This window comes from Delphinus delphis, chromosome 3 (assembly GCF_949987515.2).
Source record: "Delphinus delphis chromosome 3, mDelDel1.2, whole genome shotgun sequence".
NCBI lineage: Eukaryota > Metazoa > Chordata > Mammalia > Artiodactyla > Delphinidae > Delphinus > Delphinus delphis.
Window position 1 is genome coordinate 47,526,168 of NC_082685.1, and position 27,562 is coordinate 47,553,729.

At 45.3% G+C, this 27,562-nt stretch overlaps 1 protein-coding gene across 2 annotated transcripts in view; it reads left to right on the top strand.

Moving 5' to 3' along the window:
• The window catches only part of PDE6A (phosphodiesterase 6A), a 68,966-nt gene extending 45,155 nt beyond the window's left edge, over nucleotides 1-23,811 (top strand). For both annotated transcript variants that reach the window (XM_060006851.1, XM_060006852.1), the window contains 9 exons: nucleotides 2,876-2,985; nucleotides 4,547-4,634; nucleotides 4,819-4,919; nucleotides 5,399-5,506; nucleotides 20,277-20,340; nucleotides 20,626-20,700; nucleotides 21,348-21,431; nucleotides 23,177-23,324; nucleotides 23,732-23,811. In XM_060006851.1, the coding sequence (XP_059862834.1) occupies nucleotides 2,876-2,985; nucleotides 4,547-4,634; nucleotides 4,819-4,919; nucleotides 5,399-5,506; nucleotides 20,277-20,340; nucleotides 20,626-20,700; nucleotides 21,348-21,431; nucleotides 23,177-23,324; nucleotides 23,732-23,811 (858 nt within the window). The remainder of the gene's footprint in view (nucleotides 1-2,875; nucleotides 2,986-4,546; nucleotides 4,635-4,818; nucleotides 4,920-5,398; nucleotides 5,507-20,276; nucleotides 20,341-20,625; nucleotides 20,701-21,347; nucleotides 21,432-23,176; nucleotides 23,325-23,731) is intronic.
• Nucleotides 23,812-27,562: the final 3,751 nt, after the last annotated feature.

Here is a 27,562-nt window from a genome sequence, read left to right on the forward strand (position 1 = left end):
TGTGAGATGATACCTCACTGTAGTTTTGATTTGCATTTCTCTAATGATTAATGATGTCGAGCATTCTTTCATGTGTTTGTTGGCAGTCTGTATATCTTCTTTGGAGAAATGTCTATTTAGGTCTTCTGCCCATTTTTGGATTGGGTTGTTTTTTTGTTATTAAGCTGCACAAGCTGCTTATAAATTTTGGAGATTAATCCTTTGTCAGTTTCTTCATTTGCAAATATTTTCTCCCATTCTGAGGGTTGTCGTTTGGTCTTGTTTATGGTTTCCTTTGCTGTGCAAAAGCTTTGAAGTTTCATTAGGTCCCATTTCCTTATTTTTGTTTTTATTTCCATTTCTCTAGGAGGTGGGTCAAAAAGGGATCTTGCTGTGATTTATGTTCTGTCTATGTTTTCCTCTAAGAGTTTGATAGTTTCTGGCCTTACATTTAGGTCTTTAATCCATTTTGAGCTTATTTTTGTGTATGGCATTAGGGAGTGATCTAATCTCATACTTTTACATGTACCTGTCCAGTTTTCCCAGCACCACTTATTGAAGAGGCTGTCCTTTCTCCACTGTACGTTTCTGCCTCCTTTATCAAAGATAAGGTGACCATATGTGCGTGGGTTTATCTCTGGGCTTTCTGTCCTGTTCTATTGATCTATCTTTCTGTTTTTGTGCCAGTACCATACTGTCTTGATTACTGTAGCTTTGTAGTATAGTCTGAAGTCAGGGAGCCTGATTCCTCCAGCTCCATTTTTCGTTCTCAAGATTGCTTTGGCTATTTGGGGTCTTTTGTGTTTCCATACAAATTGTGAAATTTTTTGTTCTAGTTCTGTGAAAAATGCCAGTGGTAGTTTGATAGGGACTGCATTGAATCTGTAGATTGCTTTGGGTAGTAGAGTCATTTTCACAATGTTGATTCTTCCAATCGAAGAACATGGTATATCTCTCCATCTATTTGTATCATCTTTAATTTCTTTCATCAGTGTCTTATAATTTTCTGCATACAGGTCTTTTGTCTCCTTAGGTAGGTTTATTCCTAGATATTTTATTCTTTTTGTTGCAGTGGTAAATGGGAGTGCTTTCTTGATTTCACTTTCAGATTTTTCATCATTAGTGTATAGGAATGCCAGAGATTTCTGTGCATTAATTTTGTATCCTGCTACTTTACCAGATTCATTGATTAGCTCTAGTAGTTTTCTGGTAGCATCTTTAGGATTCTCTATGTATAGTATCATGTCATCTGCAAACAGTGACAGCTTTACTTCTTCTTTTCTGATTTGGATTCCTTTTATTTCCTTTTCTTCTCTGATTGCTATGGCTAAAACTTCCAAAACTATGTTGAATAAGAGTGGTAAGAGTGGGCAACCTTGTCTTGTTCCTGATCTTAGTGGAAATGCTTTCAGTTTTTCACCATTGAGGATGATGTTGGCTGCGGGTTTGTCATATATGGCCTTTATTATATTGAGGAAAGTTCCCTCTATGCCTACTTTCTGCAGGGTTTTTATCATACATGGGTGTTGAATTTTATTGAAAGCTTTCTCTGCATCTATTGAGATGATCATATGGTTTTTCTCCTTCAATTTGTTAATATGGTATATCACGTTGATTGATTTGCGTATATTGAAGAATCCTTGCATTCCTTGAATAAACCCCACTTGATCATGGTGTCTGATCCTTTTAATGTGCTGTTGGATTCTGTTTGCTAGTATTTTGTTGAGGATTTTTGCATCTATGTTCATCAGTGATATTGGCCTGTAGTTTTCTTTCTTTGTGACATCCTTGTCTGGTTTTGGTATCAAGGTGATGGTGGTCTCATAGAATGAGTTTGCCAGTGTTCCTCCCTCTGCTATATTTTGGAAGAGTTTGAGAAGGATAGGTGTCAGCTCTTCTCTAAATGTTTGATAAAATTCGCCTGGGAAGCCTCCACTGAATGTTTTTAAGGCCTATCCAGGATCTAATTTTATGGCTTCAGAGTACTCTGCATTGTTCAAGTAGACCATAATTTCTTTACCCAGCTCCCCTATTGTTGGACATGGGGGCTGTTTTCGATCTTTCACTATTACACACAGTGCTACTGTGTCCTTGGATGGACATACCTATGTGTATGTGTCAGTCTTTTTGTCTCAGAGGGTTTGCAGTTTCTATATTTCATTTAAAAGTGTTTTCCCATCCAGGTTATGACACACTTCTCTGTCCTTGCCCAGGCTCCTCATCCTCATTCCTTTCCCTTGTGGCCGGAATGGTCAGGGCAGAGTAAGCTCTAGGGTCAGGAGGCAGGAATTCTGGCTCGGCTGTCATTGAGGGTGAAAAACACACCCCTTAAACTTGATTTATTTCTTAGAGTCACAGAGTCAGCATCACCTCCCCAGGGCTCTTTTCACCCTTGACTCCAACAACCTGCACAAACAAGGAGTTAAGTACTTGCAAGAGGCTCAGGGAAAAATTCTTCTGGGCTGTCCTTGAATCGGTAGACCAGGCTTGGAAGGTTTGCTTTACCAGTCTGGTCATGTTCAAAAACACTCTAAATCCTAAAACTCGAGGGCTGTCAGTTTCTCAACAATCATCCAGTCTGATGCCCTCCACCTTGAGTGTGCACAATGAGATACTGAGGCCCAGAGGGAGATGCGACCAGCTAAGGTCACTCAGGAGTAAGGTGACCACCAGCCCCATTTGCCTGGGACTGTCCCAGTTCTAGCACAGAAAGTCCCACATCCCAGAAAACCCCTGAGTCCCGGCAAACATCTGGTCACCCTGGGGCGCCATGGGTCGAGCCAAGATCAGACCTATGTTTCCAAGCTCCAGGCCCTCCCCCTCACACCTGAGTTCTCAGACCTGCTTCCAATCCCCACAAGAAGGGAGTGAGTGCTATCTCTGACTGCTCTTCCAGACTGGAAAGCTGAAGCAATACTTCACAGACCTGGAGGCCCTGGCCATGGTCACCGCCGCCTTCTGCCATGACATTGACCACAGAGGCACCAACAATCTCTACCAAATGAAGTGAGTCAGTGCTTACTGGCCCTCCTCTCTACCTCCTGCCTCCAGGATTGATTACCTAGATCTGAATGGGTCTCAGATAGACTCTCTTGCCAAGGAGAAGTCCCGCAGTCCACAGCTTCCCACTTCTTCCTGCCCTTTGGATCTGGGTAAACTCCTGTGATAGACAGAATAATGACTCTCAAATATGTCCACACCCCAATGCCTGGAGCCTGGGAATATGTTGCCTTACATTCAAAAAAAAACTTCATGCCTGTGATTAAGTTAAGGATGTTGAAATATAGGGATTATCTTGGGTTATCCAAGTGGGCCCCACATAGTCAGAAGGGTCCTTATAAGAGGGAGGTGGTAGGGATGTCAGAGAGGACAGAAGATGCTACACTGTTGGCTTGGAAGATGGAGGATGGGCCACAAGGCAAGGAATGTAGGGGGCCTCTAGAAGCTAGAAAAGGCAAGGAAACAGATTTTCCACTACAGCCTCCAGAAGGGAAGCAGCTCTGCAGACCCATTTTAGACTTTGAACTCCGAGCTGTAAGATAATAAAATTTTATTGTTTTAAGCCATTCAGTTTGTGGTAATGTGTCAGAGCAACAACAGGAAACTAATATATTAAACTTCTTCACTCTTCTCCTTCCCTTCCTACCTGTTGAATTAATTCAAGCCAAGATGTTAGTAACTGAGAACGGTTCATTTATTCACCTTGGGTTTACAATGCTCCTAACACCAGTATGGTAGGCCCTAGGCTAGGCAAAGGAGGTACCAGGGTGAGCAAACCAGACACAGTCTCTGTCCTCACAGAGCTTATATTCTAGATAGTCTCTGAAGCAGAGTCCTTGAACCATGTTCTGGGGGACCCTCGTGACCACCTTGTGGGCTGGGCAGAGCAGGGACGAGTGTGATACCCATATTATAAATGAGGAAACTGAGGCTCTTCCCAGGGCCCACAGCCTGTAAGTCATTAACAAGCCCTAGAACATGCTTCTCTGAGTCTTCTCAGTTCTTTCCTGCTGCTGCAAGGTTAGAGATTGTGTTTACATTTTACCTTGTGGGAAGCTAAGTACTGATCTCAGTGCTTGGCGCATAAAAAGGGCTCAACAAATATTTATTGAATAAAGACATGAATAAATATATTGCTTGTGGGAATTCAGTGGCTTCCCCTAAGGATCAGGTATGGAGGATCTGGGGCTTTGTGATGTTCAAAGTACAGCCCAGTGCCAATGTCCATGGATTGGCACTGGGCCAATAAGTTTCTAAAAGTGCACGTGGCACTGTGTTTGTGTCTTTTTCTGGAGATAAGGGTCCACACTTCTAGGGAGTGCACGACCTCAAAGAGGCCCAGAGTCAATTGTGGAGAAAACTAAAGCCTGAGGGTCAGGACACCTGCTATCTAGTCCTATTTCCCACAGTCCTACTGTGTGGCAAATTCCTTCTTATTCCTGAACTTCAACCTCTCTGCCTGCAGAACTAGGAGGTGACAGGAATGGATGATGTTTTTAGCCTTCACCTCAGCCATTTCATACTGATCCTCTCTCTCTCTCTGTGTCTCTCTTTCTCTCCCATTCAGATCCCAGAACCCACTGGCCAAGCTCCATGGGTCCTCCATCTTGGAAAGACACCACTTGGAGTTTGGCAAAACATTGCTGAGAGATGAGGTAGGATGAGGACCCTCTAAACTGGCTTTGGGGCCTGAGAAGGAGCGCCCATCTCACAAGAAGCCTGAGTGTGGCCAGGCATTGGCCTGGGCTGCCTCTCCCATCACCTGGGGCGGCCATCAGTAGTTGAGCAACTTTACTTCCAGCATCACTTCCTATATCTCTCCTATGGTTTTCTCTTTAGAGCTTGAATATCTTTCAAAACCTCAATCGCAGGCAGCATGAGCATGCAATCCACATGATGGACATCGCGATCATTGCTACAGACCTCGCCTTGTATTTCAAGTTGGTGTTTCTTCTTCATTTTAAGAATAACAATGATTAGGGAATTCCCTGGCAATCCAGTTGTTAAGACTGCCATGGGCCTGGGTTCCATCCCTGGTCGGGGAACTAAGATCCCACAAGCCACCCAGTGTGGCCAAAAAAAAGAATAGCAATGATTATAATGATAGTGAACACCACAGTTCTAATTGATTTAGTATATGCTCTGTGCCAGGCACCATACTTTTGCTATGGACACATCGACTCTCACTACAGCTCTATGAGTTAGATATTTTTACCCCCATTATACAGATGGGGAAACTGAGATCCAGGGGAAGATTAGCTAAGATCAGATAACAAATCCATGGTAGAGTCTGAGTTAGAACTTAGGTCTTCACTCCCAGGCATTGGTTCTTTTCACCTTTTTTTTTCTTTTTTTTAATTAAGCCAGGGGTTGCCTTATTCTAAGATGTGCTCCTTTAACAAACTGGTGTGTTTTGTAGGAAGAGGACGATGTTCCAAAAGATCGTGGATCAGTCTAAGACATATGAGACTCAACAGGAGTGGACGCAGTACATGATGCTGGATCAGACACGGAAGGAAATCGTTATGTGAGTTGAGACAGGGCTCAAACCCTGATCCCCTTAAGCCCAGGGTCATAAGGCAAAATTCTGCACTGACAGGCCTTGCTGCCTTCAAGAGAGCCCTGGGACACTTTCCATTATGGAGGCCTCTGACATATGAAGCAAAGAAGTTATGCCAAAACAGCATTGCAGAAATTATATGTTTAATCTTTACTCTAACACAAAAATACGAGAAAGTATACTATCATTTTACTTCTTTGTATACAAAAAGTACACTATTTGAAGTATTTCTATCCTAAAATGCAGAATTTTTGTGGTAAAGTTGATGTAACTTTAAAGTTTTTGATAAAACATAGAGCATTATACCAATTATGGTTTGAGTGATAGCTAAATGTCACTCAAAATCTGTAGGCTTAATTTCTTGAGTGCTCTTTTATGCATGGCAATGGCCTGCAAAACAGCTGTGCAATTCACAAATTAGTTCCATGAGTTGTGTGATATTTAGTGCTTTGCTGGCATGAGGTCTGGTAATGGGATGCAACTTTAAGTTTTCTGGTGAATGTCTTCTTTTAGTTTCTCTCAGTGTGCTTCCATGATTCACTTCAATTGATGATGGGGTGAGAAGTGTACATCTGAGGCTTTTCTTGAATATGTGGCCCAAGCCAACGGCTCCCCTGGCTCCCCTGTGACAGGTCCTGGGTGTTGACGTCAGAGGAAACAAGTCCTGACCCAGTAGCCAAAGAGGTGTTGTTAGTTTATCCCCGGATGCTTCTGTGGAGATGAGGTTTAATTAAGTCACAAATGTTACAAGTCCCCGCAACAGAGAAGGGGCAGCTGCTGGGACAGGCTCAGGGAAGACTAGGCAAGTGGCCAGTCTTTCCCTCAGCTTTGAAGTTGTCCAAGCAGGCCTCCCCAAAGGTCCTCCCATCCTGGGGAGCAGGGCGATCTGCACCACTGAACAAGGAGGCACACACTGGCTACAGCTGCTCCCGGGCAGACCAGGAGCTGCCCTGCTGGACATTTCAAAATGGTGCTGCAGAAGAACTGAATGATGGGAAAGAACACCAAGTTCTTGGACAGGGGGTATTATTATTAGAAAAGCTGTCTATTCTCCCTATTTAGTTATTCATTTAAAGTGATTCCAAGGAAAATATCGATTTTATTTTGGGGAGAATTAGGAAGCCAATTCCAAAATCCTTATGAGAAATAAGTATGCAAAACGAGCCAGAAAATTCTGAAAGAGAAAGGAAATAATAGGGACCAGCAGAACTGAAGGCAGTTCAGTCCTAGGCATGAGAAGGACAGGTCAAAGAACAGACTCAAAAGACAGTACCTATGCTAAAAGTGGATTTTCTGCCAGTGGAGAACGGGATAATTTCATAAATGGTGTTGGGACAATGAGGTGGTCTGATTGTTTTTTTCCAAGACCAGCAAGCAATTCTTCAGTTCTCAGTGAGCACTGACTGCTTGTCCTACAAATTTCACTCAATTCTCACACTGTCAACCTGGAGATAGTGTCAGACCCCACTTACTAAGGGCTCAGCCCCACGAGACTGGCTTCCTTTCAGACACCAATGGCAAGTCCATGTTGCCTGTGCTTCTGATTGACTAGCTATAAATTGGATGCTCCCATGACCACCTCCTTGGGTTCGATTAGTTTGTTAGAGTGGGTCACAGAACTCAGAGAAATGTTTACTTACATTACCAGTTTATTACAAAGGTTATTATAAAGAATACAGAAGAACGGCCAAACAGGTACATAGGGTAAGGCCAGAAGGGCCCTGAAAGCAGGGGCTTCCATCCCCATGGGACTGGGATGTATTCACCAACCCTGAACCTTATTAAATCTCATTGTTCAAGAGCTTTTATAAAACTTAATCTGCAGCTCCTCCCAACCCTTTCCAAGAGGCCAGCAGATGGGGGTGAAAGTCCCATCCCTCTATTCACTTGGTCTTTCTGGTGACCAGCCCTACCCAAACCCACCTAGGGACCCTAACCTAAGTCGCCCTATATCACCTCATTAGCGTAAATCCAAAGGGGGGCTTCTTGGGAAGGATAAGACACTCCTGTCACTCAGGAAATTTCAAGAGTTTTAGGAGCTCTGTGTGAGGAACCAGGGACAAAAACCAAATATATTTCATATTCTACCACAGAGGTAAATCCCTATTTCACTCTTATAGCAAATAAATTCTAGATGAATCAAGGATTTTAAAATAATGAGAAAACAAACTAAAAATATGGAGAGAGGAAGAAAGCACGGGAGAATTCAAAAGAGTAAGTTTTTTAAGTGTGACATAAAATTCAAGACATGAATAGATCGATAAATTTGACTACATAAAAATTAGAGATTTCTGCACAACACACACAAGAACACATAGCTAAAGTCAGAATGCAAATGACACACTGGGGGAAAATATGTGCAACACTTCTGACAGAAAAAGAGCTAATTTCCTTAGTAGTGTTAATACAATTCAAGAAAAAGCCTAATCCCACAGAAAAAAGAGCAAACGGCATGAATAGATATAACCCAGAAAAGGAATTACAGTGGGATGTAAACATATGAATAGATGATGACCTTACCCATAGTGAAAGAAATGCAAAATAAAAGTACCTCGAGATATAATTGTTCATCCCTCTTACTGGCAAAGATTAAATGTTTGCTAACACATGGTGTTGGGCAGAGTGAGGGGCAACAGGCAATCCTATTCACTGTGGTGGGAGTGTAAATAGGTGCAAATTTTTGTTTTGTGTGTGTGTGTGTGTGTGTGTGTGTGTGTGTGTTTTAAAGTTTGCTTATCTTTGATCTTAGTTTCCCGACCAGGGATTGAACCCGGGCCATGGCAATGAGAGCGCTGAGTCCCAACCACTGGACCACCAGGGAACTCCCCAGTAGGGACAGTTTTACGGAGGGCAATGCCTATCAAAATTGTAACCGGCCATATTCTTTGACCCAGCAATCCCACATCTAGGATTTACCCTCCAGATTTTCTCCCACATGTGCTTCAAGGAGTATGCACAAAGTTATTCATTGCAGCATTATTCGTAATCACAAAAAATATTGAAAAAACCTTAAATAACCATCATGGGGCACCAGGTTAAATACATTATGGTATTTTCACACAACGCAATGTCATGCAGACTTTACAAAGAAATGATATTAAGGGTTTCAAAAAATTTTGAAAAGCCAGAGACAGGACTTCTTCCATCACTGTAAAAGCCAAGGTAGTCTTAAGCGGCAGTCTTCACTGAGCACACATACCCCTCCCAAAGCCTTCCAAGACAAATATAGGCTTGGATAGCCTCAAGGGAATCAGTGTTCTCTCTCTTCACATTATCTTCTGGAGAAAGCACAGTAGGTGAGGCATGGTCAGTTCCTCACTCTTCTCCCATATTACAAAATAAAGGCAAACTCACCCTTTTTTGAAGTCTATGGTGCAAAGACCTCTGGGGCATCATACAGAGGGACAATAAATACTGGTGTCCTCAAAGCTTCTTTTAATCGTGGCATTATAAACCCAAGGGAGGGCTTCTGATAGATAAATTTGGAAGAATTTAAAGAATGGAATGACATTGTGACAAAACTCCTTCCATTCCCAGGGTTTCTAATTATTGCATCTAATCAGTCTTGCAATAAGAAGTATTCATTCATTAACTGATTGTTTTTTCTTTTTGGCTGCACCACACGACTTGCGGGATCTTATCCCCAGCCTGGGATTGAACCCGTGCCCTCAGCAGTGAAAGCGCAGAGTCCTAACCACTGAACCGCCAGGGAATTCCCAATTTGTTAACTGATTTTTAAAAAATAGTCCCATCCTGTCTCATCAATAGATGAATTTCCAAAAATACTTGAGTGTTTAATAATTTCTAAAAATAGGTAATATATTTTATTGTATTGGTTAAGTGTGTAATAATAATAACTCAATCCAAAAGAAAAGTTTTCAACACTTGGAGACCTATGGTCAAAGACAGCATTGTTTAGTTATATAATTTCAACTAATGGACATATTTGGTTGCAGATAAGTATGAAAGGGTAATCAATACATTTCATATATATGTTTTTGAATGTCTGTGATATGTATACAGTTATACACATATATACATACATACATACACACACACACACACACACACAAAACATTAGGATAAAAATCTGTGGGGGAAGTCAACTGGAAATACAAGTTTATGAAGTAAAGGAAGAATGCAAAATTCCAGACTTTTTTTTTAATTGAAGTACATAGTTGATGTACAACATTAATATGTTACAGGTGTACAATATGGTGGTTCACAATTTTTAAAGGTTATACTCCATTTATAGTTATTATAAATTATTGGCTATATTCCCTGTGTTGTACAAGATATCCTATAGCTTATTTTTCACATAGTAGTTTGTACCTCTTAATTCCCTACCTTTATATCGCCTCTCCCCACTTCCCTCTTCCTACTGGTAACCACTATATCTCCAGCTTGTTCTTCATATCTGTGAGTCTGCTTCTTTTTTTTATCACATTCACTAGTTCGTTGTTTTTTTTAGATTCCACATTTAAGTGACATCATACAATATTTCCCTTTCTCTGACTGATTTCACTTAGCATAATACTGTCCAAGTCCATCTATGTTGCTGCACATGGCAAAATTTCTTCATTTTATGGCTGAGTAATATTCCCTTGTATATACATACCACATCTTCTTTATCCATTCATCTGTCGACAGACACTTAGGTTGCTTCAATACCTTGGCAATTGTAAATAATGCTGCTATGAACATTGGGGTGCATGTATCTTTTCAAATTACTGTTTTTGTTTTTTTTGAATATATACCCAGGAGTGGAATTGCTGGGTCATATGGTAGTTCTATTTTTAGTTTTTTGAGAAACTTTCATACTGTTTTCCACAGTGGCTGCACCAATTTACATTCCCACCAGCAGTGTACGAGAGTTCCCTTTTCTCCACACCCTCACCAACGTTTATTATTTGTGTTTCGTTTTGTTTTGTTTTTTTATGATAGCCATTCTGACAGGTGTGAGGTGATATCTCATCGTGGTTTTGACTTGCAGCTCCCTGATGATTAGCAATGTTGAGCATCTTTCCATGTGCCTATTGGCCATCTGCATTTCCTCTTGGGAAAAATGTCTATTCAGTTCTTCTGCCCATTTTTTTTTTCCATGGCACGCGGGCCTCTCACTGCTGTGGCCTCTCCCGCTGCGGAGCACAGGCTCCGGACACGCAGGCTCAGCGGCCATGGCTCACGGGCCCAGCTGCTCCGCGGCATGTGGGATCCTCCCAGACCTGGGCACGAACCCGTGTCCCCTGCATCAGCAGGCGGACTCTCAACCACTGCACCACCAGGGAAGCCCATTCTGCCCATTTTTTAATCAGGATATTTTGTTTTGTTTTGTTTAGGTTGTTTATTTTTTTGATGTTGAATTGTATGAACTGTTTTACATTTTTGGATATTAACCCCTTATTGGTCATATCAATTGCAAATATTTTCTCCCATTCTATAGGTTGTCTTTTTGGTTTGTCAACGGTTTCCTTTGCTGTGAAAAAGCTTTTAAGTTTAATTAGGTCTCATTTGTTTATTTATTTTTAATATTTTTTTAAAATTTTATTTATTTATTTTTGGCTGCATTGGATCTTCGCTGCTGTGCGCGGGCCCACTCCAGCTGCGGAGAGTGGGGGCCACTCCTTGCCATGATACCTGGGCCTCTCACTGCGGTGGCCTCTCCCGTTGCAGAGCACGGGCTCCAGAGCGCAGGCTCAGTAGCTGTGGCACATGGGCTCAGCAACTGTGGCTCACGGGCTCCAGAGCGCACGTTCAGCAGCTGTGGAGCTCAGGCCCAGCTGCTCCCGGCATGTGGGATCCTCCCAGACCAGGGCTTGAACCAGCGGCCCCTCCATTGGCAGGCAGATTCCCAACCACTGCGCCACAAGGGAAGCCCCATTTGTTTATTTTTTGCTTTTATTTCCTTTGCTTTAGAAGACCAATCCAAATATATATATAGCTACAATTTATGTCAAAGAGTGTTTTGCCTATACTTTCCTCTAGAAGTTTTATGGTTTCTGATCCTACATTTCAGTCTTTAAAATTCCAGACTCTTAAAGAAAAGCGTGTCTCTTTGTTTTTAAATGGGTGATGTGCTGATGGTTGATATGAAAATGCTATGCTATTTAGATTCCTTTATACTTAAAGAATGATGTAATCATTTTAATAGCAAGATGTCAACTTAAAAATGTACAAGAAGGTAAACATTCTTCAGAATTCTTCAGCTAGGCACTCAGTGAAAAATGTTGAAGATCTATAAAGCAGTGTTCTCAATCTTAACACTATTGACATTTGGGGACAACAACTCTTTGTTATAGGGGCTATTCTGTACATTTTAAGATTTCACTTAGTAGATGAAATCCCTGGTTTCTGCTCACTAGAAGCCAGTAGCAGCCCCTGGTTTCTGCTCCCTAGATACCAGTAGCAGCCCCTCCTCCCCAGTTGTGACAAGCAAAAATATCTCCAGGCATTGCCAAATATCCCTGGGGGGCAAAAACTGCACCTGGTTGAAAACCACTGCTGTAAAGCAGTCTTGGAGTTGGTCCATCGATTAGGAGATTAGACACATAATTAGAGCTGCTTCATACCTGGGTACATTGTACCTGTTACACACTTGTGCTTTGGCACCAGAGAGTCTGGGTTCAAGTCTCAGCTCTCTCACTTTTTGTTGTTTGACCTTGAGTAGTTTACTTCACCTCTCCGTGCCTCAGTTTTCTCATCTGCTAAAAGAGGATACTGGTAGTACCTACCTTATGGATTATGACAGGGGCTGAGCTGAGACACGTGGAATGCTGTGCAGCGTTGCTCACGGCAGGTACGGTGTTAGGCTCTTCCTGTGGTATAAATAGACATATATTTGGCCTTTGTCCCCATTTCCTGACACTGAGCTCTAAAACCCTTGATAGCAGTAAGAGTCATAGGCTTGGCAGGAGTGTCTTTTGTTCTAATGAAGCAACTCTTGGTGGGACCCCAGAGGGCTTCAGGGTAGGGGCTGATCACCAGAAAGATGAAGCCTTGATTAGAAGCTTGGAACTTTCAGCCCCAGCCCAACCTCTGGGGAGGGGAAAGGACTGGAGACTAAATTAGTTACCAACGGCCAGTGATTTAATAAATCATGCTTATGTAGTAAAAATGCCATTAAAAACCTCTAAACAACAGAGTTCAAAGAGCTACTAGGTCAGTGAACACATCTACGTGCTGGGAGGGTGACACGTCTGAAAAGGGCATGGAAGCTCTGTCGGCACCCCCGACCCCATACCTTCTCCTATGCATCTCTTCCACTTGGCTATTCCTGAGTTATATCCTGTATGATAAGAGTTTTCTGAAGTTTTATGAGCTGTCCTAGCAAATTTTTGAATCTGGGGCCTGTGGGAACCCCCTGACTCTGTAGTCAAGTCAGAAGTGTGGGTAACCTGGGAACCTGATACTTGCAGCTGACTTCTGAGGCGAGGGTAGGCTTGGGGGACTAAGCCCTCAAACCTGTGAAGTCTGACGCTAGTGTCAGAAGTGAACTGTATTGGGACTTCCCTGGTGGTCCAGTGTCTAAGACTCCGTGCTCCCAATGCAGGGGGCCCAGGTTCGATCCCTGGTCAGAGAACTAGATCCCACATGCCGCAACTAAGAGTTCGCATACAGCAGCTAAAAGATCCCACGTGCTGCAACTAAGACCCAGAGCGGCCAAATAAATTAAAAAAAAAAAAAAAAGTGAATTGTACTGAATGGAATTGAATCGAATCAGAGGACACCTAGTTGGTGACAGAATTGGTTGTTGTGAGGAAAAAACCCAACACCCCCCTCCTGTGCTCTGATTATCTTGGAGTGCTCACCTCAATCCTTGAGGCATCTTAAGCCGATTGACTTTTGTGAGTCTCCTGCATTGCCATCTCTTGGGTCACCCCACTTTAGTGTGTTTACTGTAGGACCAAGATGTTACAGTACCTCCAGAATCGGGGTGTGACTTTCACTCGTCATTAAACCCTTTACGTCTCCACCCAATTGCAGGTCTCACACTGGATAGTCTGACCAAACCATGCACTGGAAGGTTTCTGTGCATGGATCAGAGATCCTCTAGTGGTAGAATGTGAGGCCTGACACCTGCCACGAGCTCAGATGGCGATTACATTTTGAAATGGTTGGGAAAAAAAAAATCAAAAGAATAATATTTCCTAACAAATAAAAATGATAAGAAGTCAAATTTTAGTACCCGTAAATAAAATGGTATTCTTGTATGGAGGGCCACACTGACTTTTGTGGGTCACAGGCACTTTTGCCTTCATGGCTTCTTCCTCCATTTAAATATGTAAATAAAAATCATATTTTATGACTGGGTTGGTATAAAGACAAATATAATCCAGGCTGAAGTCATTCATTATTCATAAATTTACTATTACTATATTCTTTTTTTAAAAGAAATTAAGATTTAAATATTTTCATGGGCCCCTAAAAGTATCCTGAACCCTAGGCACTGCCTAAGAGATAAGTGACCCTGTCTTTTTTTTTTTTTACTGAGTAGCCCGTCCTCCCCTCCCCCATCCATCCTTCCATCCATTCATCGATCTAGGAATGAATATTAAGAATTTAGAAACAGCCCCTTGCCCTCTGACATGGCCCACACTCTGTCTGTGGACTGTCTCTCCCAGGGCCACTCTCACCTTTTGAGATGGACCGCATTCCATCTACGGAATGTGTACCTCTCTAAATAAATCCACTTCTTATCTATCACTTTGTTTCCCACTGAATTCTTTCTGCCACGAGACATAAAGAACCTGAGCTTCAGTAAGTCTTGACACCAGGAACTAAGGCCCCCACCCAGGCGAAGGATGGAATGATGATGTGGACCCTCCTGACTTCAACTAAAGCTTGGTCTCTGTCTACCTTCACCCCGATTCTATGCTGAATTCTCCTCTGCTTAAGCCTTCTCATGTACCCTGAGTTTGCACATGCACCCTTAGTTTAAAACTTCCCCCATTTTGCAGTTGGGGGAGACACTACTTTGGGAAAAGATCCCTGGTGTTCTCCTTACTTGCTGCAAGTAATAAATCCTTCCTTCTCCCCCACAGCCCCCTTCCAAAAAAAGAATTTAGAAACACTGTTTGTGCTTGAATCCAAAAGGCGACCACTGTGCTAAACACATGCTTCTAATATACATCCGCAACTAATGAAACAGTGGCCAAGATTCTCAAAATCCTTAAGCACTCTCCTCAAGCAGCTGTGGTCAAGCAGCAATTAAGGGCCACTTTAAACCCAATGAGCTCATCAAGGCTCCAACCTCAGCTGCTCTCTGACGTTAGGCACTCACTGTGTTCAAGAGAGTGGAGCTTTGGGAAGGATTGGACGGAAAGTATGAAAACCACGAAGACACCGAAAACACTGCAAACCAAAACTCATCAATCCCCAACAAGGTGGGGCTAATGGATTAAGAGTTGTTTCAGTGGTAAATGCCTCCAGGGCGGCACTCCTGCATCCTAAATCCTCCGAATCTATGTGGGGCCTGGCAGGCAGTAAGCGCTCAGCAAAGTGTGCTTGGTGAGTGAACAGCCTCCAGCCCCTCTCAAGCCCTGGGCCACGCAGCTCAGGCCGCACCGCTCACCTACCCAGTCACCTTTCCGGAGACTGGATGCCAGGCGCCAACTGACCTTGTCTTGACTTATCTATGGCTGCTTTCGCATCGCGATGATGAAACTGAGTAGCTGCTATCGAGCCTACCTGCTCTGCAAAACCTAAAATATTTACTATCTGGCCCTTTACAGAAAAAGTTCGCCAGCTCCTGGGTTAGTGTTTTACAGATGAAAAAAGTGAGGCCCAGAGAGACAAAGTGACTTACCTAGTGTCACACGGGCATTCGCGGAACATCAAGGACTGGAATCCAAGTCAACCCACCCCTCTCCCGGACACCCACAGATTTCTCAGACTCCCTTCAAACTTTCCCCGCGGGCTACAGCCTCCAGTCCAGGTGTAATTCCAAGAAGAAACTGAATGCCTCTCAAGGGTGGCTGGGATGCTTTCAGGGGTCAGCCAAGGGTCAGGGAGAAGCACCGCTGAGCATCCCAGCTGTGGGGAAGTAACGTTTGCTTTGGGCCAGGTGAGCGGGAGCCCATCCTGGTCATTGTGATGAAGGTAGTAATGATGAAGATGAGGACCATAGGGCACTTATAAAATCATCTTATGTGATGGTCACAGTAACCGCTAGGACAGATAAATTGCATTGAACCCTGTGAAATTGCTGACTTACGACAGTTTTTGACCCACAAAATCAGAATTTCATATGATCCAACCTAATATGCTTATCTCATTTCACCAAAGAACAGAGAAAGACTCAAAGACATTAAGTCACTTGCCCTAGATATGGCAAGTAAGGACAAGAGTGAGAATCTAACTGCTCTAATTCCAAAGCCTTGTACAGAGTTTTATACTGTTCTCCCATTCAACTCCACCCCCTCCTCTCACTGACTCTCCCCTACCTTGGGGCTAAGGTTCAAATTTCTCAGCAAGTCTTCATGACTTACTCTCACTCTCTTCTGCATAATAACCCTATTGTCCTTTACTCTCTTTCATCCTAAAATCTTCCTCTTCCTCACTTTGCATGTCTAATCTATCCCCAAACCCTGTTGAGTTTACTTCTTAAATGCCTTGTCTATCTGGACACTTCCTTTTATTGCCACGTCCATCTCTTGTCTGGATCCTGAAATGGCTTCCAAACTGGGCTCCCGGCTGGCATTCCTGTGCCCTCCGTACCGAAGCCACTATGTTCTCTGTAAGATGCAAATGTGACCCCTTCCACTCTTCAGTGGCTTTTCCCGCTGCTCTTAGCATAAAGATGTCCCCTCACCGCAGCCTGGGTTCTGTGGGTCTGCCCTGCTTATCTCTTGGGTGCCCTCTCACCCCCTCTGCCACCTGCTCCCTGAGCTCTTCCTCCCTTCCAGCTCTTTGAGTGTGCCAGGCTTCCTTCCACCAGGGCCTTTGCACTAGATGTTCTCTCTGCCTAGAATGTGTTTTCCCACTGCCTTTGTCACCAAGTTCACTGCTATACTTCCAGCAGATATCAGCTCCAGGGCCACTTCCTCAGGGAAGCCCTCCCTGACCTCCCAGACTTAGGTCAGTTTCTCTTGTTACATTATCTCCTAGAATAGGACTCCTTTCCTTCAGAGTATCCAGTTGTTTACACATTTACACATATTTGTGAGATACATGTGTGACTCCCCAATACCAGCTCTCTGAGAGCAGGGGTGCTGTGAACCAGCCCCTGCCTGACATCTGGCATGCATACACGTACAAGGATGGATAGATGAATGCTCCTACGGTCACCTGCTGGATGGCCCTCTGCCCTGTGGCAATGCCGTGTACCCTCCACCACGCCTCTGCCCACTATACCCTTTCTTCTCTCTCCTCCTGGAGAGCTCCTATGCACCCCTCAGGGCCCCGCCTCACTGTCACCTCTCCGAAGGCCCCTGCACCAGGCTAGTTGCTCTTACCTTTGGATTTTTATTTCTTTTTTTTTTTTTTTTTGCAGTATGCGGGCCTCTCACCGCCGCGGCCCCTCCCGTTGCAGAGCACAGGCTCCGGACACGCAGGCCCAGCGGCCATGGCCCACGGGCCCAGCCGCTCCGAGGCATGTGGGATCCTCCCGGACAAGGGCATGAACCTGTGTCCCCTGCATCGGCAGGCGGACTCTCTACCACTGCGTCACCAGGGAAGCCCATGGATTTTTATTTCTTTGCACCTTGTACTTCTACCATCCATCCCACTTAGCATATTGTGATAACAGTTTTTGTGTTTTTCTTCCCCTCTATGTTCCTTAAGTGACTATGAGCTCCCTTCAGGCCTCTCTGGATCCCTCATGCATAGCATAGCATCTTGGCCTCGGAACACCTAAGGCAGTGGTGCTGAAGTGAATGTAATGCCTTGTCTTTAGAGCACGAGGCTTTGGATTGGCTTTTCTGGTGTCCAGGTGTGTCCCCCACGTCCCCTTCCCCACCACATCCCACGAACGTACCAAATCTCTATCTCTAAAACACTTAGTTGTTTCCTTAATTGCTGGGAGTGATTTTCACATGATTTCTCCAGCCAAGGAAAGTAAACCTCCAGTGCTCTCCTGAAGCCACACCTGTGGGCTTAAAATGTAGACACTGATGGGTAGCAGGGAACCGGTGACTCCTGGATTCACAGCCAAACATTCATTTGCTTAATGTGTGTGATGGTAAAAATAGCGTCTACAACACAACATGAAGCATTAGGCATGTGTTCTGAAGTTATTACAAAGTATAAAGGGGTTTCTAAGAGATGTATGCATTCCTGAAAACTTACTTACTTAAAGATTTCTATGAGTTTTTGAGGGTTTACTTAATCAAAGATAGTTAAGGGCTTCCCTGGTGGCGCAGTGGTTGAGAGTCCGCCTGCCGAAACAGGGGACATGGGTTCATGCCCTGGTCTGGGATAGATCCCACATGCCGTGGAGCGGCTGGGCCCGTGAGCCATGGCCGCTGAGCCTGCGCGTCCGGAGCCTGTGCTCTGCAGCGGGAGAGGCCACAACAGTGAGAGGCCCGCGTACCGCAAAAAAAAAAAAGGAGATAGTTAAACCTGTTAATATTTCATAACTCCTCAGGCCTCCCAGACCAGCTTATGTAACCTATGCCAGACACAGCTGGTAAATTGTAAAATCATCAAGCCACTAGTTAGGTTCAGAGCCCCAACCTTCTCCGACTATTCCCTTCCCAGCCCATGCCCATCATCTCACCAAGTCGGGTTGGCTCTACCACGTGAAGTAGACCCCATGCTCTTCCAGCCCGTGGGTATTGCTACAGGTCAGGCCCTCCTGCCATCCTGCCTGCATTGCTGCAGCGTCTTCCTTCCTTCCTTCCTTCCTTCCTTCCTTCCTTCCTTCCTTCCTTCCTTCTTCCCTCCCTTTCCTGTCTGCTCCATCCTACAGGTGCTGCCAAGCAGCTCTGATGAGGTCATGACCTGGCCTTGAACCTTCAAAAGCTCTTTCTGCTTATTGGATACACCTACACTTAATTCCAGCATGGAATTAAGGCCCATAGTACATGGCCCCGGCATTCCCATCCCAGATGCTCATGCCACTACACCCCGACTCTGAAATACATTCTCAAATTGGCCCCTTTCTCCAATTATTTTCCCATGTCCCCTCCCTTCTGTCTTATATTGTACCTACCTATGTAATAATACCTGTCTTACCTTCCTATTATTGTGAAACTCCTTTAAGAATTTATCCTTTAGAGACTTCCCTGGTGGCACAGTGGTTAGGAATCCACCTTCCAGTGGTTAAGAATCACCTGCCAATGCAGGGGACATGGGTTCGAGCCCTGGTCCGGGAAGACCCCACATGCCACAGAGCGACTAAGCCCGTGTGCCACAAATACTGAGCCTGTGCTCTAGAGCCCGCGAGCCACAACTACTGAGGCCATGTGCCATAACTACTGAAGCCCGTGTGCCTAGAGCCTGTGCTCTGCAACAAGTGAAGCCACCACAATGAGAAGCCTGTGCACCGCAACAAAGAGTAGCCCCTGCTCACCGCAACTAGAGAAAGCCCGTGCACAGCAACAAAGACCCAACACAGCCATAAATAAATAAATAAATAATAAAATAAATTTATTAAAAAGAAAAAGAATCCACCTGCCAATGCAGGGGACAGTTTCGAGCCCTGGTCTGGGAAGATCACACATGCCACAGAGCGACTAAGCCTGTGTGCCCCATCTATTGAACCTGTGCTCTAGAGCCCACAAACCACAACTACTGAGCCTGCGTGCCACAACTACTGAAGCCCGTGTGCCTAGAGCCCATGCTCTGCTACAAGAGAAGCCATCGCAATGAGAAGCGCGCACACCACAATGAAGAGTAGCTCCTGCTTGCCACAACTAGAGAAAGCCTGCACGCAGCAACGAAGACCCCATGCAGCCAAAAAAAAAAAAAAAAAAGAAATCAAAATATTAAAAAAAAAAGAGTTTATCTTTTAACCCTTTCTTTCTTTCCTCAATCCCTTCCTCTACTTCTTAACGTAAGGCTTCCTCACAATGACCAGGGTCACCCTTCTCCCTGCATCATGTATTACTCAATGGGGCAAAAAGCGGTTCTTGGGAGAGGAGTAAAACATCTTAGACATTACAATGGTCTGTGGCCCTCCAAACAGATATACAGTATGTCTGTGCTATTAAAATTTCATGGTACAGCGATTATAGGAAAAATGTCTAATAAAAAAGCTCTTTGACAGTGGAGCAGGGAGGATGATGAGAAAAAGGTTGAGAAACATTGTTCTATATTAGACAGGAGAGAAGGAACTTCGAGGATGTGATGGGATTTAAATGAAATTGATGTCTATAAAATGCCTAGAACAGTGTGTGGCACATAATAGAAACCCAATATATGTTCCTGATCATCGCCAGTGTTTATTATGCACATACTATATCCAGGCACCATGCTAAGATTTTTCACACATTATCTCATTTAATCTTGTACCCACTCCATGAGGGACGTACCATTATTATTACAGATGGGAAACTGAGGCATAGAGAAGTTGGTTTAATTGCTCAATGTCAAACTCCTGGTAACTGACAGAGGCAGGATTTAAACCTCTATTTGATTTCAAAACCTGACCTTCAGATGCAATGGGGAAGTGACCCCTCTTCTCACCATGGGATGAGGTCACCTACTAGTAGGGGCAGAGGAAGGAGAGATAGATGGAATTAACCAGATATACAGCCATGACTGGCTCCGGACTGATGGATGGCGTGCTTGTGTGCAGGGCCATGATGATGACCGCCTGTGATCTCTCAGCCATCACCAAGCCTTGGGAGGTGCAGAGCAAGGTATGCACTCCTCCTGACCCGAGAGAAGGAGCATCCCAGTACTGGTGACAGCAGCTAATGTGGCTTGGATTCTCCAGCTCCTGAGGCAGCCCACCTTTGCTCCATCCTCCTCTCCCAAGACATGGCAATCACCTGAGGACCTCTCCCAGGATGACATAAAGTGGGGTGGCAGGGCAGGAGTGGGGTTTATGTCTTTGCTGAGCTGGAAACCCACGTGGGATGCGAGCAGGGGTAGGAGGATTGGGGCTGGGGCTTGACTCCATGGCGGGTGTCTGCCTGTTGCAGGTGGCGCTACTGGTTGCTGCCGAATTCTGGGAACAAGGTGACCTGGAGCGCACGGTGCTGCAACAGAATCCCATTGTGAGTAGAGAAGGGACTTCAGCCTGATACTGGGCATGCGATCTCATCCTGGTGGAGAGCAGTGACCTCGCCATGATGGACAGATGTGCCTCCTCACCCTTGACACAGGGATGTGTGACCTTACCACAGAGATGACCTTTCCTTAATGCAGTGGTTCTCAAAGTATGGCCCCTGCAGACCACCATCAACCTCGTTACTTGGGAACATATTACAGATGCAAATCCACAGACCCACCCTGGACCTGCCTGAACAGAAACTCTGGGGGTGGGCCAGCAATGTGCTCTCTCCTAAAGTTTGAGGACCCTGCTTTAAGCTATGTGTCCTTAGCACACTCAGCTAAGTAGAGATTGACAAGTGGACGCCAAAACTTAGATTTCCCTTTCATTTCCGACAGTCTAGGAATCCACCTCCCCTGGCTCTGTTCTAACACCACAGACCATGCAAGGGGATGACCTGGTCAAGCTGAGAACCTACCGACATTGAAAGTAAACTTGGCTGGAACTGTCAGCCGGCCCCCCACCAGACACAGGGAGACCAGTTAGAGGGTTTTTGTTTTGCAAGAATGTTTCATTGGTAGGGTGGGTCCCCTTGCTGCATCAGGCCAGGAGGAGCCCAGTGCAGTTAACTCTTTCTCCCCCCGCTGACAGCCCATGATGGACAGAAACAAGGCGGACGAACTCCCCAAGCTTCAGGTCGGCTTCATTGACTTCGTTTGCACCTTTGTCTACAAGGTAAGTCCTTTGCTTTCAAAGGCCCAACAAGATGTCTTTGATGAGCCCGGGATTCCCAAATGACATTAGGAATAAAAAACCCTGGCAAGTGACGAGTGATACTCTACAAAGCGCTTCTCACCTCCAATGGCATTTGGTCCTCAGGACAGCCCCGTAGGAGCTTGTGTGACTGCATACCCAGGCCAGAGCCCGGAGCTTCGTATATCCTAGTTGCTCAATAAATAGTTGCGGGACAAATGACATATCGTGTTTTCAGGCAGAGAAATGGGGAGCATAGCAGATACATGCCTTCCTAACTTCCCCAGCTTGTGGGAATATGACAGGTCACAGTTACTCAATTGCCAAAAGATAATCTGGAACTTCTCTTTGAGTTTTGGCTCAAAGTTAGTCCCTCTCTTGAGAAACCCACCACGCCCCAATCCATGTTATCTGTGCCACACACCCCCCTCTCATTTGTTATTTTTATTTTGGCCATGTTACATGAGGAGACAGAGGTCAGAGAGGAGAAATCACAGGGCCAGGTCACTGGAGTCAGCTAGAGACAGCATCAGGGCCGGGACGCCTGACCCCTAGTCTAGGGCTCTTTCTGCTGCATAAGCTGCAGCCCTTCTGCTCCCAGAGGGCGCACAAGCGCATCTCTGATATAACGCAGACTAACTGGGGTCCTCTGAGCAACAGGGCAGCATAGTTGACGCTCTCCACGACCATCAGTAATATATGAAACAACAAAGACTGGGCTGAGTGCTTTACGTGCATTTTCACAGCAACCCTATGAGGTGCTGTCCTGATTTCATGGTGTCCTGCCCAAGGTCACACAGCTGGTGGCAGAATCTAGATCTGAACCCAGGCAGCTCTGAGCACAGCTGGCTCTGGCTGAACTCCACAGTAGACCCTGGATTTGCCATCCTTACCTTGTGCAAATCTCCACCAATCTGCATCTCCATTTCTTCATCTAAAAATCTAGGAGTAATGAGTCTCATTTTCCCACCTCGCAGGAGTTTCTGAGGATCAAAGGAGATAAAGCACTTCATAAACTGTCACGTGCTGTGCTCAAAGGCATTATTTTTATTCTTAGAGCTAAGAGACCTTAAGAATCCTCTTCCTATCCCGATTTCACTCAGCAAATATTGACTGTCTTTGTGCCCCAGACCCTGTACTAGGCCAAGGCCACCTCAATGAATGAGCAGAGTTGTCCCTGCCCTCTCCAGCTCACAGCTCCGGGGGCAGATGGGCAAAGGGAGTCATTACAGTGAAGTGAGCTGTAGGAAGAGAAGGTTTGGGGAGCTGCTAATAGAGGACCTGACTTACCTTGGGGATCAGAAGAGGCTTCCCCGAGGAAGTGATGTCTAAGTGGAGGCCTCAAGGGAAAAGAAGGGATAAGTTAGAGTGTTCCAGCAAAGGCAAGAGCTGGTATGAAGCCCACAGAAACTGACAGATTTGCAATGTCCGGAGGGTTCAAGTTGGTGAAGGGGGAGAGCACTGGGTCTGGAGAGCTTGAAAGCCTTGTGAAGGAGCTTGTGCTTCATCCTGAAAACCAGGGAGTGCCACAGGAGGGTTTCAGGCGGGAGCGGCATGGGACCTTGTGGCCAGAAGCCCTGCAGTGTCGTCACACACACCGCTGGGGACAGAAGCTGCAACGCGCCCGGGCAGCTCATTCCAGTGCAGACACGACCCACTGTGCTCCACCTGGAACCCGGACTCCAGGGCTCGACTCCTGCGCCAGAGGCTCTGTCTCTCTCTTCCAGGAATTCTCCCGGTTCCACGAGGAGATCACTCCCATGCTGGATGGGATCACCAACAACCGCAAGGAGTGGAAGGTGCTCGCTGACGAGTATGAAGCCAAGATGAAGATGCTGGAGGAGGAGAAGCAGAAAGGGCAGGCAGCCAACCAAGGTTTGTGGAAGGGGGAGGACGGAGAGCCCCTACGCCACACACACCGAGCTCTCATGGCATGCCTGGCGGGGCCGCAAAGCCTCACACACGTGGACCTATTCGGGCCTCCCCACGACCTAGCTGTCCCCATTCTACGTATGAGAGCACTGAGGCCCGCAGAGGTGAAGTGTCATGGCCAAGTCACACTGTGAGCAGTAGCAGAGCCTGGTTCCCAAGACTGAGGCTCCCAGCAAGGATTCCCTGACTGCCCCCAACCAGTGTAGGACAGATTCCAATAATAAAGTGGTAGACATAGGGCCTCTGAAAGCCCTTGAGTTTGCAACTCTTGGTCCAAACCAGGTCAAAGGGGAAGCCTGCCACAGCCTCCTCTCATCTGGTGTGTTCTCTTTCTTGTCTGATTGCAGCAGCAGCCGCAGGAAATCAGCCTGGGGGAAAACCAGGCTCAGGTGGAGGTGCGCCTGCATCCAAGTCCTGCTGTGTCCAGTAGCGCAAGCGGGGATCCACGCCCAGACCGGCCCCACCCTTCACTGGAGGAGGGTACCCAAGCCAGTGGGAAACCACGCACCTGCTTGACAAGTCAGAGTTATAGGGTTTGAAGACCGAAGAAGAATTTAGTTTACATCTTCCCTAGTGGCTTTCAAGGCTCTTTTTGGCTGTGAGCACTTTTTATTGAGCTACAACCAACATTTTGCCTTTCATAGACTCAGTTAAACATTAGCGCCAGACTCACCTGCTTACCTAGAATCATTTTTGTTCTTATACTTTCATTTTATAGTACACAAATTTGCAATCATCCTCAGAAGTAGAGAACTGCACAATGCATCTCCACCTCCCCATCACCCAGATTCTAATATCGAGTTTTGCCACATTTGCTTCGTCTGTCCTTTTATATTTTTTTCATTTTTTTCTTAGCTGAAATATTTAAAAGCAAATTCCAGACATATCGTTTACTCCTCCATTATACATCTTTAAAGACATAGGGGCGTTTTCTAACATAACCACATCCTTATCACATGCAACTCACGAACCCCTAATATCCAGCTGTGGCAGATGCTGTGATGAGCTGCACAGACCCTTTACTGAAGACTTGTGTTCCCAGCAGTGATGAGCGCTGTCAGCAGACAGCCCTCGGCGTCAGCCGCTTCGGGGATTACCTCATCCGCAGGGAGACAGTTGCCCAAGGGTGGTGGCCTGCACCCAGTGACTGATCCATGCCAGGTGTTAAGGCCTGGTCACCTTGGCCCAACACAGGACAACTCCGCAGCAATAGCACACACATCCAAGACGGAAAGTCCTGGAAGATGCCACTCTTCACTGCTCTCACTGGGAGTAAGTGAGCAAAGGAAAATGTTTCAAGTTCACCCAAATATGGCACACAATTCAAGTTTTCCATATCCTCCGACCAGAAACCATTTCATAGTCGTCAGTTGGTGAGTGTCGCCTGAAACCAAAATGTCAAAATCTCTCTTTTAGCACATATATTTAGTGTGCTTGTGTGAAAAAGCGGATATACCAAAACGAGGGAGTCCTCGTTCACAAGGTGGTACCTATAGCTTCATAAGAGTCATACCGGCAAGAAGCCAGAATGGAACAATGTTATGTGAGGCGAGTCTGAATGGTTCATCACGATCCACAAAGAAGTGCTATGAAGAAAGGACTAGTGAGCTCGGAGAGTTTTGGAGTGAGGGGCACACCTGGACTGGGGTCTTCTCTGAGAGATGACGCTGCAGCTAGAATCCTTTTCCCAGTTAGTAGCCGGCGCGACCCTCAACGAGCACGTCGTAGGACCAATAAAGAAAGACACACCTGGGCAGGGCTGTAGGTGGTATTTTCTTTTTAATCTCCATAGTGTATTTGTTAAGTTTATTTATAAGCAGATCACTTCACTATTTACAGTACATGAGCATCGAGATTCTACAGTTTTTGTGATGTAAACAATTAACTCCACAGTGGGAGTTTGAGAAAAGAAGCCAGTTCTGAAGTATTTACAGACGTTAAAATAGAACTTTATACTCACGGAATAATAATACATAGAGCAATTTGGTTAAATTATCTAGGAAACTATAGAATCTGACAATGTACAAATACAGGAAAACAGTGTCTCATTTAGAAGGTAAGACAGATAAACCACACCAGAAATAAAATGGGGACAATGCCAACCATAATAATTAAAAGCAAAGAAGTTCTCTTCCTTTGCCCTCGGGGATAATGTATTTATATAAATAAGGACACAACCCAACAAAATGGAAAAAATATATAAAAAATCCTCTACCAATTAAAAAAAATAGCAAAACTAAAAACTTGATTCTCAATCATCAGCAGTGTCCTTTAAAAAATTAAATTTTAGCTTTCTATTATAAATAACAAAGCAGATGTGTCCCTCTGTGTAGGTGAAATTCTTGCACCTTTCTCAAGAAATGCATCAATGTAATTCCATACATACACACAAACACAGGAGTGCACACATGCATACACACACACAAACACACACACACAACCTTGCGCTCACACACCCCAGGCTGTAGTTACCTTGTTGAGCTTCCTAATAAATAATGCCCCCTACAGTAGTACCCCTGGGGATGCCCAAACCTCACAAGGTTAGCCATTCCCTGGTTTGACCCTGTCACAGAGCCAGGGAAAGCCCTGGCTTCCTATTGCTCAGAATTCTCTAGGCTGCATGGTCACACTAAGAGAAAAGGATTTGAGTCCAATATTTGGAAATGCTGGAAGGGACCATAGGGACCACCTTGCCCAGTCGATTAAGGCGAGCTACAGTCACTGTTTCTTTAGAAACCTGGGGTTGGGGAGAGGAATCTTGTGTTGGTTTCAACATTAGCAGCTGCCTCTGGAAGAAGCAGATGCTCCAAACCAATGCTAATCCCGTGGCACAAGTAGGTGAAGGGGGTGGGTGTGAATTTCCGGAGCAGACTGCCCTGGGCCAGACTTCTGGATGGCCACCTTCCCCAGAAACCATTTGGAAATCCAAGTGGTCCACTTCCCTGGTCCACTGACCACTCTGACCGCACACCCCTTGAGAGTTCCAACCTCTTTCCATTGGAATCAAAACATTCCTCCAGAAACAAAGTTGGGAGTAGTTTATGACTTTTTATTCCTAACACAAAAACATTTGACAAGATTTTTAAATACAAAACCAAACAAACAAAAAAAATCTATTTGGCTATTCGGTGGACCATACCAAAGGCCATGGCCAGGCCCCCCACAGAATCCTCACACTCAACCTCTTTGCTTGTCCCGAGGGTCCAGTGGGGGGCACAGAGCAGAGGTTCACTTAACAAGGTCAGCAGCTGCGCTGCCAGTATTGCAGTTACAGTAAACCCCTCCTGGGCACCTGGGCACAGGGTCCACTCCTGTCTCTGCTGCCAACAGGATAGCTAGTGTATTACTTCTCAGTCTGCGTGGCTGCTGCTGGGGCTTCTGACTGGTGTTACACTGTGCTCTAAACACACAGACAGTTTGCTCATGACCTTGCATTTCATTCCCAAAGTTGGTGTTGGACAGCAAGGTAGCCAAAAGGATTTATTTGCCTTCCATCTGGGTAGCTGGTAGATACAGTCTTTGGCCACTAGATGGCGGCTAGACGTTAATAAGGCAAAGTGCTGAGGTGGAAGATGACCAGTCCCTTCAAAAGTCACCCACGAGCAAGGCTGGCAAAGTGAAAAAGGAGGCTTGGAGGATCCTTTGACAAAATGTACAGCAGAGAGGGGGTTCTGGCTATAAAACATGTCTTTGAGACACTGTTGCACAGCCCAGGGAACGACCACCTACAAAACCCTATTTTCCGAACCCCCAGTTCGGGCAGTTGGATTTCTGTGCTGCTTCGGAACGTGCAAGGCATTCTGATGAAATGGAGTACCTAAACATCTGTCCCCCCGATCTTGAAGCCTCAGTCACCGCTGCTATAATGAAACAAAAAACAAAAGTTGCCCTAAACATATGCAGCGTGATCCACGCCTCCTGTTGCCCCATATGTTTTACAATCATTTGAAAGAAATGTGTGAAAAGTGCCTAAGTTAAGCTGTTTTGGAAAAACAAGTGTATTGCTAGTATTGTCTGTGAGCAATAGAGAAACAGCCAAGTGGTCACAACATTCGGACTGAAAGCTGCTCGGCGGCGAGGACAACGACGAGGCTCACGGGAGACTCGACATCGCCACCTAGCCAAGCTGGGGTTTACTTCTCACCACCCCACCAGAAACTATGGCTTAGATCTGTCCTGGG